This window comes from Pavona decussata, unplaced genomic scaffold, assembly GCF_977016875.1.
Source record: "Pavona decussata unplaced genomic scaffold, jaPavDecu1.1 SCAFFOLD_371, whole genome shotgun sequence".
Classification (NCBI taxonomy): domain Eukaryota; kingdom Metazoa; phylum Cnidaria; class Anthozoa; order Scleractinia; family Agariciidae; genus Pavona; species Pavona decussata.
Genome location: NW_028145747.1, coordinates 1681251 through 1693633, shown reverse-complemented (window position 1 = coordinate 1693633; position 12383 = coordinate 1681251). Strand labels below are relative to the sequence as shown.

The window sequence follows — 12383 nt, the reverse complement described above, 5'->3', positions numbered from 1 at the left end:
CTGCAAAATCTTATTAGCCACTATTAGCAGGGCGGGATCAACGCCAACGCAATTTTAAAAATATGATTATTTGTACTCAGCGCTCTCTCCCCGCTCCACCTCAATCCTCCGAAGTGGCCTTTTTTTGTATTATCCTTTCCACTCACTTGATTTACTCACGGTAAATAAAGGCATTTTTTTTTCTACCCTACCCCACTGAAAGTGAACAGTGCCTCGGTTTTCATCTCGCTTCCGAGAACACGACTATGATGGAGTCATTTCATATTTCACAAAACTTTCAAAGCTTTTAGTTCCCGCTAAGACGATGAGACAATGGGGTGGGCACATGTTCCTTTTTAAAACATCTTCTCAACTGGACCCATTGCGTAATGTCTCACATTATAAGTACGTTCTTCATCTTCCTAAGGGAAAATACATCAATGTAATCTTTACCTACATAAATCTGCCAATCTGGTAATCCGAACCTTGCTGACATCTACCCGATTTTCTCCTAAAGGAACATGTCATCCAGTATAATGAAGATCTTTTTATAGTTTAATTCGATCTCTGGCTACTCTTGAATAAGATAGAAACGGAACGTTTAATGTAATTCATTCTTCACGTTCCGCAATCTAGTAATTTGTAAAAAGGTAAAATGGTACAATTAATAACAATTCTAAAAACAAAACATAAGCATTCTCGATGAACACTTTGCGCAATCAGAGCAAACTTCGTACAAAAATATTGTTTAAAAGAACCGATACAGAACATTAAAGAAATTGATGGTTTTAAGCGGACACTTTTAAATAATATGTTTTATACGAAATGATTTTTAATATATTTTTTGAACAATTTTGAACATATTTTGAATTTTATTAAATTACCGTAAATAAGTTTTCTTTTCTTAATTATTATGTAATAGTTAACATTGTTGCTGAAAGTCCCTGTTGAATGGAGTCTCAATAAAGTATGTATGTATATATGTATGTATCTATGTATCTATGTAAAGTTGCTCCTTTCCACAGCGCACAACCCCTGCGTTGCACCGACGAGTTTAAAATCGCTGAAAGCCATTTGATATTCGTACTCGTTGGAGGTACTGACTGGTTCAATTTTTTGTAGGTGGAAGAAGACATCACTCCGGCACAATAAGCAGACTACCAAATGAACATAATAACACGGATGCTAGTAAAGTAGGAAACCACATTGAGCCATTGCAGTTCAACGCTATCAAGCACCGGATACAGTGTCAATACAGGTCATGGTTCCACTCCTAGTGGAGTAAAGCTTGCACACAGACCTTCTGAGAACTTAGTATAGTGAACTGACATAATGGGTTGAAGTTGGCAATCGGACAGACCAGCAGCATCCTTGGAACATAATGAAAAAGAAAACGTAATAAGTGCTAACAGAGGTGAGGCTGCCTTCAAATAAATGGAGTTCTCTTAGTTACTAACTTGCTTAATTGAGATCGTAACCACTAAGTGCCTCAACTGCTTTTCAGAAGTCGGCACGCCTTTTTGACAGTACCCTCTTAGAAGCGAACTTGTTTGTAAGTAGCATATATCTCTGCTCTAAATAATTCTCAAAGTTTAACGCAGTTTCTACATTCGCAGAGTTAGTTACATAATTATAGGGTAAACTGCCTTTCCGCACACCATTCCACATACCATTCCGCAAACTCTTTCCGCCTTTTACCCTCACCGGATTTTGCCTGATTTTTTCTACGAACATCAATCATTATATCCCATAATCAAATATCACATTTACTGAGCTCAATGCGTTTTTTTTTTTTTTCGTTGTTGGCGAGACGGTTTACAAGGTGACCCCAAAACTACCCAATTTACCTTAAGTTTGGGGACTCTACAATTTATCTATACATTGCCGGCGCTGGCAAAACGTCATTCCTTGCTCAAAAAGCTTGAATATTTTACAAATTGAAATTCCATTTGTCAATAACAACTTAAATGTTCAACTTTTGTTTTCTGTGAAATTTTGACTGTTACAATTTTTTCAAAATACCTCCTGCTAAACTTCAGGATGCATTAAACGTGGGACCTGACTTAGGGTCAAGTCTATTTTAACTCAAAAGTACTAACACCAATCTACTAATGTATGGAATAAACTTTGTGGGCACTCTACGCTGCGTGCCGTACAGAGCTCCGCGATTTCTCTAATATTCACGGATTCACGGATTTGAACATTTTGTTTCGTGGCCGTTTTTTTCATTCGCATCGCACGGCTCTCATGTGTTTGTAAACACACACGAATTTAAAAGCTCTGAAATAATTCTGCCAAAAGCCAAAGATTATTTTCCCGTATTCGCCATTTGTTAACGTTTATTTTAAAATAGAGACTAGAACTATTACTATAGGAGCAGAATTGACACAGTTTTAAAATTCCAAACATTTTTCCCTGGGCGCTATCTTGCTCTCGCAGAAAATATCATGTTTACTTTATTCGACGGCCGTTTACAGGTCATTTGTAAACGAAAATGCTTTCTTCCAGACAACAATCGATAATTTTTCATTATGTTACGTGATTAAAGCTTTACACAGATACTTTAATCGTTTATTAAATTATTTTTGAAAAAATATTTTTTCGTGGCCGTGTTTTTCTCATTCGCACCATACGGCTCTCATGTGTTTGTAAACACACACAAGTTTAAAAGCTCTCTAATAATTCTACCAAACACCAAAGACTATTTTCCCGTATTCTCCATTTGTTAACGTTTATTTTATAGAGACTAGAATTATTACTACAGGAGCAGAATTGATACAGTTTTGAATTTCCAAACATTTTTCTCCGGGCCGCTCAGTTGCTATTACACCAAAAAATTATCATGACGTGTAATTTGAAGGCCGTTTACAAATCGTTTGCAAACGAAAATGCTTTCTTCCAGGCAACTATCGATATTTTTTGTTTATGTTACGTGTTTCAACCTGTACACAGATACTTTAAACGTTTCGATGCCGCCAATATTCGCAGAGAAATTAGTTTTTGAACATTTTGTTTTGGAGCCGTGTACATGCAACGCATTTGCGCCCCTCTGCTTCAATGCGCTTGGACTCTATAAACACGCACAAGTTTTAAACACTTTAAAATTTCAGGCCACAACCAAGCGTTAAAGTGTTAAAATTTTTGTAAGGGCCAGAATTATTTTAGTAGGAGTAATATTGACTGAGTTATGATTTTTCAAACATTTTTATCCGAGCGCCAAATAAGTCTGGGAACCCTGTTAAGCAACGACGACGGTAGCAACAACATTTGAACAAAAACAATCGCTCCGCAATTAAATTTTGGTACATTTCTTTGCCGTCCTCCACAAAACAACAACGTGAAATGACCTAATTTAAGGCATTAAGGGAGAACATGAGCAAACGACGGTGAATTTTTCTTACTCTGTTAACTTGAACGCAACTCCTACCAATTTAGGCAACTTGCTTGCCGTTTCCTAGTCTAATGCGTTTCTAAGCAACAATCAATATAACTTTTTTCCTTATTTTACATGTTTCAAGCTTTACAAATATACTTCAATCGTTTCGGTAGGACAAATATTCGTGGAGAAACTAAGTTTTGAACATTTTGTTTCGGGGCAGTTTCGTTCGCACCGCACGGTTCTCATTCAGTTGTGAACACACTTAAAGATCTGTGCCAAGTAGCCAAGAGTGATTTCCCCGTGTTCTCCTTTTCTTGACGTTTATTTAGCTATAGATTTCAGTAGGAGCAATATTGACTGAGTTCTAAATTTTACACATGTAATGAAGTAAGAGAGAATATAAGTTTAATTCAGGAGTAAACTAACAACGATAAAACTTAATGTCAGGCATCAATTTATTGTTCACCTGCGCTGTGAAGCCTCCTACTGCTTGGAAATCAGCGAAAACAGATCGATAAAAATAGCAAACGGTGGATCTTAGGGAGTAATTTCTTCGATTCCACTGAATTTGACCTACTCCTTCCTCCCATCAAAAGGACACTGTTATGCTCGGTTATCATTCGTTGTAAGAAGAAGTAGCGAGGTGAAAGCACTTCAGTGTTTGCTATGACTGATTTCAGTTTCTCAGCTAAACAAATGTCAATCCGATCGAAGTTTTTAGCTTTTGACACAAATAATCGTTTGCTGTTTCTTGCAAGAGACACGAAAACTTAACTTTTAGGAATTTTCTTTCTAGCTGCAGCACTTGATTTCCATGTATTTGTGGTACAAACAACCCGGCTTAAACAGTCGAACTCCAAAGAACTTGAAAGAACTCGTTATTTTTGAACGCAAAATGAAGAAACCAACGAAATGTAGAACTGGCGTGCTTAGCCAATCTGGAGCGAGTATTTTCGCCGCTCGACCTATCAGAAGCAAGTAATTTTGCCCTCGGGGAAAGGAAAATTAAGAAAAATTGCCCTCTGTTACAAGAAATCAGCATTCAAAAAAAATTGCCCTCTGTATTACATTGTCGTTGTTATTGTTGATGGGCAGTTTGCTGCATATGCAATAAAAATATATATAACTGCAGAAAGGATGAGGAACTGGTTAGGTTATTACGTTCATACGCTCAGCAGATTTCTATAAATGCTATGATAAAAATTGGAGCTCCGCTTTTATTATTACTATCTACCAAGCTCTCTACCAAGACAGGACAAAGATCTTTCTTGTATAGAGGAGTACATGCCTGAAACTCCCGGCTTATCTGTTGGCGCTAGGGCATATAGTTTAGACAAGTTAAAAAAAATTTAAGTCAGGGATAATTTATAGGTTTTTTCCCCTTTTTATTTAATTTTAAACCTGTTCAATTCCCTTGTAACTTGATTTGTGTCTCTTTAATGCTCCCAACCCATGAAATCAGACAGAACAACAGATTATGAGGGAAAAAGGGGTAGGGGGATGAAGTACTCGAATTGCTTTATAAATCTTCATACAGGTTGAGTTGCTAGGCAACGAGAGTGTTAAGCCTGTTGTGGGGTCAAATCCCCAAGCCATTTAGAGGTCCTTATCCTCTCTACGGAATCCAAATCCAGAGAGGTCCTAATCCTCTCTAAGGCCCAATCACCAGGCCACCGAGAGGTCCTTATCCTCTCACGGGGTCCTAATCCTTAGGCCATTTAGAGGTTCTAATCCTCTCACGGGGTTTTAATCCCCAGGCCATTTAGAGGTCCTAATCCTCTTGAAAACTTAGCATGAACTCATTGTTACCATGGTAACAAAGCTATCCTGGGGTCCCATTCTACCAAGACAACTGACCATATGAGTCTATGGGGCAAAGGGTGACCTGTATGGAGCACTTCATCCCCACCCAAATTTATTGGATAACAAATGCCGTATTGCGGAAAAAAACAATCATAACCTGGCAAAGTATAAATTAAGAAATAAATATTATTACAAAATAAGATTCGAAAATGTAAAACAAGAGACTCATGAATAAGATAGAAATATAATCAGACGACGTGCCTGTAAAAGGCGGCACTGTGCTAATTAAATAACTGTAACAATGGTAAACTCTAATCTCAATGGGCAGACAGGCTGCACAAGTCCAGTCCAGCACTAAGCTAAATATAATCTCAACTTTTGTTGCAAAGGCTTTAATGGGCAGACATATTGCATAAGGCCACAACAGCGCTGTGCTATCTAACTACTAAAGTCGGAACAAAGGAGTGTGGACATGAATATGAAGCCGGCAACATGCCTGGTACTATATCAAACAAAGCCAGATAAATTGATTACTTGGAATAGATCAAGACTACTAACGTAAGTGGCAAATATACTAAAAAGTCAAGGGGGTGGGTGGGTGGTAGTTTGTGAAAGTAACAGTTGAAATGGAGGAGAATTGTGAACTTTACACGTGGGAAGGCGAGAGAAGTTTATGTTTTGATTGACAGCGACACTTCCTGCATTGTGATTGGCTTACTTATGACAGCATGTCAAATGCACGAGGTCGAATTGACCTTTAGAGTTAAACACAGTGGTCATTGTCTTGTTAGCACTTTGCGTGACTGATACAGATGGTTTCATGGTTGTCACATTAACTTCAATTTATATTACATATAAATTGGCTTAAATTTCTCATTTAATTCTATATTTTATATTTATCGAGGGCCACCCTAATTATCCATTGTGTTAGCTTTTCTGGTGTTACCCTCGTTACATATTGTCTTTATTATTATCATTATATTATTATTATACCGCGATGATTAGGTTTTGCCTGTTCAGAAATGCAGGAAACACAGGGAAGCAGAGAAAACTAAGGTGAGGAACAAGGGGGTGAAGGAATTTCCTCTTCACAAAGGAGTGGATATAAGGAACACCAATAATGCTCTACCAGAAACCATGCTGGTGAAAATCATACAGGAAGAGAACTGAATGGAGAAAATCATTACAACACGACGATACAAAAAATTAATGCTACACCCTAACAACTTTAATTTAAGATAATACTGAGTAGGAGGAAAATACCTTTGTTAGAGATCTGTATTTTCGTGCTTCTACAAAGGCTTGGTTATGGGTGTTTGGATGCATTCGCAGTATCAGAAAACTACATAGACCCCATAGGATCACTATACGCGCATTATATATCACTCTAGAAGAGCGGAAAAAGTATTGGGAGGCGAAGCTGGGCGAGAGAGAAGAAATAAGGGGGAAGGGTACATCCTTTCAAGAAGCATGAAGAAAGAGCAATGATCAAGGGATTGCAATGGGCGCTATCTACAAAATGACGGTTTGCTAAAGCCTGCACTGGAAACCCAGTATAGAGAGGATATGAAGGGCATTCAGCGAGTACTAGCTCACAGTACATGATTACGACTGCAGAATCTGAAATTATTGGAAGGTGGTAACTCCGGGAAGCTCACTGTGGCAGAATTAAATAAGTATTTAGACCACCACAATCTACCATTGAGAGGCAAGAAGGCTGACAGGGTGAGATCCATAGTGCTACATCTTGCTGCTGATGTTCTACTTGTGCTTGCTGAAGATGAAGAGGATGGCGAAGAGGAGGACATTTTTTTGCCGAAATTATTTTTGCCGCTCTTTGGTTCTCATACTCTTTGACCATCCAGATCTTGCATGAAGGCGCAACGAGTTGTTTTAGAAAAATAGAAGAGCACTGAGAAAGACCTTAAAGATCAACGATAGCAGCTCACACGTGCAGTAACTTCGAAAACCAAATTGTGAATCCAGAAGTAACTCGAGCTGCGAGAGGACGTCGTCAAAAGTTAGGTGTACTTGTTGCTCAATAATTATTCAGACAACAGCAAGAACTTATAATGTACAATAATAGGATCGTTCAAATAACGAACTACCCTAGGGAAGTGGCGAAACCTTCGTTGTTTTAATTTCCAAAGGTCGGGAAAAAACAGAAGAAATACTGAGGTTAAAGATTGCAGTCAGAGATGGAGAGATGGAAGAGGCCGTTGTTTTCAAGCAATAGCTGCTAAGGTCGTCCAGCCCAAATAATAGCTGCTAGAGGTAGTTCTAACAAGATCCTCCGAAACAGGGCAGATAGAGTAACCACCTCCAGATTGCAGCTTTTGAGAGAACATATTGAGTCAATGTAATGCGCAGATGAAAATTTCTTGGATTAATATTTGTGCGATACAAACCAAATCAATATTAATATTAACATAATCAGCAATACGAACCCAATTGGGTGGGACAACAACATGACCGAGCTGAACAGAGGAAGAACTGGATTCATCCCCTACAAAGAGAGAGGAAAGACATGCCCAACCAAATTTCTCTTTGCTAATCGGAACGGTTTGCTAATCCAAAGGCTACTTGGAATACACAGAACACAGAGCGCATATGGTTTTCTTACACGAGCCAAGCCCAGTGGCTGGAGATGATCAGAATAAAGACCATGTCTGCCTTTAATGGGACGTTTGATCGATAAAGGGGCAGCTTCTGACCCTTTGGAGGAGGAGGATTCCATGCCGCTGATATACACTAATCTCATCGATACTACAAATTCAGATGAGCCCGGCCCGAGCTACGTTGTGACGAGTTTTGGGAATCTCTCTTAGAAAGTCATGAAGTCGCCAAGTGATGTCGCTAGTACAACTCGTGTCACCGTTGTTGAGTATTCATTCATTAAAGACGGCAACATTAAACTGAAAGCGAAGCGACCTGCAAGCCAACATTGTGCAAGAGATGTATATCACTGCATGTGAAGCTGATATCGTACAAACGAATTACTGGCCTACTGTAATCTAGATCTGTTACAATCTCGTGTATGCAGAATTTCCGATGTAAGGAATTTTATGAATGTACCTTTGGTCAAAAAACAACCACAATCACCATAACATTACAACGCCCTTGAGTTTGTTACTGAAATACGAGACTTGAAAATCAATCAAGTTTGCCATTTGTTAATGGGTTACGTATGTCAAACGTACAATGCTGCTTATAAATATGACTCTCTTTGGAACCATTCCTAACTCACGCGAGATTGTTTCCACTAAAGTGCGGATTCAAGGATTACGATATCAAACAAATGATCCAACTGGATTGATTTGACTTTGCCAGGATCACTGTTGAATGCTTAAACTGGTGCAGCCAAACGACGTCAGCCTAACAAGAGTCTGATTCCATCTGGGAGAGGCTTCAAGCGGGAATTTTTAGTTCAATTACTGCCCGTAAGTTAAATATGTCCATTTGTTCCTATAGCAAATGACATAACAGTAGCCAATTAACGATAGGAATTGCCTGAATTAATACAGTTGCCTTGTTGAGGCTATTAAGCAACTAAGGGCGAAGACACTGCGATCATACCAGACAGTTTCGACTGACTGCTACCGCGATTTGTTTATCTCTTAAACGTGTTACATTTTTCAAGAAAATCATTCTGTTCTAAGAAACATACATACGCCTTAACTTTCTATCAACAGGATCTGGCTGCGAAGCCTCCACAATAATGTTCATGAAATGTCAACTGATCGAAAAATGCCACGCCAATTACTAGAGAACATTTGCCTTCCAAGATTAGGAACTTAATTCCACGCAGTGATGTCTTCGCCATCGAGATGGTCATTTTTATTTCACTCAGGAGGGTGGGCCCCGAAAATCACGGAATATGTTCACTATAGTAACGCCGAGAACGTCCAGAGGAAACGGCACCCCAAACTTCAGGATTACGGAATCAACAATGGACTTTGAAGTGAATCTCATTAGACAATCGCGTTTGACTACGTGTCAGTGCCATAAAACTGGCTTTTTCAAATTCTTCAATGAGCAACATAAAAATCAGAACGAACGTCACTGCGAAATTCAACCTCACCTGGGGTTTTGTAAGGTTACGAAATTTATTAGCAGCTTGGCTTACCTTGCCTTAGCTGACTTATTCAGTTTTCCATACTTCTCTATACTGATTAGCAAAGAATATTGGTATCCTTTTATTAGACCAAATTTTCCGAACATCCATGCATGTTGTTATTTGCCAAATTGTCTGGTCTTCTGTGTAAGATATCGGTCGATATATACTCGGCACAAATCATGCACTTGACGGAAAAAGGAGATCCCCACTTTTTACTAATTATTAGAGAAGGAAGTGGTAGAACTTTACACGACAATTCGTGCTCATCGAACAGTAATGCGTCAAACTAATGCACTACCCTTAGTGACAGTGTTAAGATGAACAATTGCATTTGAAGCAACAGTATAAGAAGAAATGTTACGAAACAGCCCTTAGCGACACGGAATTTCCATTAAAAGCCATGAGAATTCTTCCTTTAATTGATTTAAAGAGTTCCATCGATTCACATTGATCCAAGTCAACGTTTTTCCCTTTCTCATCAATCACAAAAATCAAATTTCCTTCACGGAGCCATTTAAGTTAAAGCAGCTAAATTTATCCATCGATTACCAAGCAATCAAGCCGGACAACACGAAAGTCCTCCAAATGGTCAGTTGGCAGCCATTATCCTTTTTATATACAACAAATCAATTGTTAAACGCATCCATCAAGTATATCACCTCGCGGCGCTAACACAGATCCAAGGTTTCTTTGTATTGAGAGAGAAAAAGCATAAGATCAGACGAACAAAACAACTTGAACTACACATGGCCTTATAAAGAATTAGGAAGACTTTCTCTTCAGCACAGAGGTACTATGATATGGAATGCTATCCCCGGGAAAGTCAAGAACTGTGATAACGTGAGCACCTTCAAAAAACGCCCACAAAACCATGAATGACCTTAGCTTCGATAAAGAAGGCTCCCTCATTATGAACAAGAATGACTCCTTTTATTATTCTTGACTCCATTTTTATTCTCAATAATCCATCTCCTTTTCGTCTTCTTAATCATACATAATACACATCATACGTAATACACATTCGCACACATGTTGTAACACATTTTTTGTCATTATTTTCTTTCTGTAAATTCGTTAGTTTACTTTCAGTACTTTAGGCAGGTCCACATCAGCCTGCGTTATCAAATAAAGTGTATGTATGTTTATATGTATGTATGTACAGCATCGAATACAAAAAAGCCTGTTTGAATCGAACAATTCTACTAGTGACAACTAAACATTTTTTTCGTCTGCAGAAGTAACAATTTTCTTCCCTTTGCATATGTTGCTGTTTTTGTTGTTTTGGCTGCCCAATAAAGTCAACTCTTAAGTCTTAAAGTCTTAACCGAAATACCTTGAGCTAATTCAAAATATATATTTATGTGTTTTAATTCTAATGTTAAATCATTATACTTCATCCTCTGTGTGATTTGTAGAGTGTCTCTATTTTAGCTCGCTAGTGGGTGCAAACTTGCAGAAAATCGTCACATAGGAATGGATAATTTCCCGTTTCGAAAGAAGAGGATGATTGCAATTCATGACAGACAATTGAATTTACAGTCTATTATAACTCTGGCGGCAACTGTTCGGCAACAAGTAGGTCAGTTTGATAAAAACTAAAGTTTAAAGTATTTCGAAGGTCATTAAGAAGGGTTAAGACTCCTCATTCCGTATTGATCATCGCAAAAGATGGCACGCAAGCGAATTGCACGGAATTTGATTCATATGCAAAAATTAACCTACTTAGACCACAAGGCCCAAAAGAGGTAGTCTTAGGTTACCTAGTAAGAAGTTTCGTTGGTTTAAAGTAACTGTTAATTTGGACGAGATTTTTCTATTGAGCTTGCAGCTTATGGAATTGTACAAATTGTTCCCTGTTGATTGCTTTAAAATATATACATATATATACATTTAGTTTCTCAGCTCTGATAACATTTACCTACTATCCCACAAAGAACTATGGTCACGTTAGTTTATTCTTCCCCTGCTTTAATTTCAGATACTGTCTCTATTCAGGATTAATACTACACAGAAAGCCACTATTCCTACAAGTTCAGGCACAAACTGCAAGTTTTAATGCGGCCTCGCTCACAATTAGGACAAATTTATTTTATACTCAGTAAAGGAAAGAACATTCAGTTTCAGTTAGAGGTAATAAAATATACCTTCAAAAGCAGAGTGAATGGCGGCACCTTCGCGCAGTGAAGTTGACGCGGTTGTCTGCATGACCTTTTCATGTAAACTGGCATCATTCCACCTTTCTTCGTTCTATACAATATATCCACTCACAAAACGAACCACTGTGGTTCTACAAATAACAAAATTCTAAACATTTATTAGGATTTTAGCGGTCATACTAGAATTTAGCAATAGATTGAACCCAAAAAGAAACAGAACACAAATAATTGCCACATAAGTGATTGTGTGTATCGATCGATAGAGTCTCTGTTTACACTCCAGCATAAAGTCAAGCCTTTGCTATGGGCATGCCGCAAAATATGCTTGCTTTCTGTGGTAACACGTAGCAAACGACTTTCTCAGTGAAAGCCTAAAGTTGGAAATCTTGAAGTAAGTTAAAAATTAAATAATTTGCAGCCATGAGCCTATTGTTTTTTGACACACATGATACACTTTAATCGGTATCTTGAAGACTATTCCACTGGTTACTCAGTGAAGTTTTCATGACGTCTCACATTTTCACTTGAATAATCCACGCACCTCTTTCACCCCAATTTTTTTTAACTCTAATAATCTTTTTACTCATGGTCAGCTAAACAGTAGCTAAAAGCATCTTCACTGCCTCTACACGAAAAGCTACTAGTCTTACAATTTCATGCACAAACTGCAGGTTTTATATTAAGCGAGGCATGCGGCCTCGGTCGCAATTGAGACAAATTATTTTATACTCCTAACGTGAAGAACATTTACTTTCAGCAAGAAATAAGTAATAAAAAATGCCTTCAAAAGCACAGCGAATGCACCTTCGCGCAGTGGAGTACACGCTTCTGCAAAATCTAATTTGTGCACATTAAATTGGCATCATTCCACCTTCTTCGTTCTAGAAGATCTCCTTTCACAAAACGGGAGACTGTGGTTCTAAAAATATCAAAATATAAAACATTCATT

General features: G+C 38.1%; 1 protein-coding gene and 1 long non-coding RNA gene across 3 annotated transcripts in view; one reads left to right on the top strand and one right to left on the bottom strand.

Moving 5' to 3' along the window:
* The window catches only part of LOC146452411 (ZP domain-containing protein-like), a 38763-nt gene that overhangs the window by 22280 nt on the left and 4100 nt on the right, over positions 1–12383 (bottom strand). Inside the window, exon 2 of the mRNA XM_085097917.1 lies at positions 11423–11525. Coding sequence (XP_084954043.1) covers positions 11423–11525 — 103 coding nt within the window. The remainder of the gene's footprint in view (positions 1–11422; positions 11526–12383) is intronic.
* The window catches only part of LOC146452409 (uncharacterized), an 87390-nt gene continuing 75730 nt past the window's right edge, over positions 724–12383 (top strand). Inside the window, exon 1 of one of the 2 annotated variants that reach the window (XR_014859761.1) lies at positions 724–1393. This is a non-coding gene — a long non-coding RNA (uncharacterized LOC146452409). Of the gene's footprint in view, positions 1394–10647; positions 10862–12383 lie in introns of those variants that run through there. The other variant, XR_014859760.1, reaches the window with a different exon arrangement.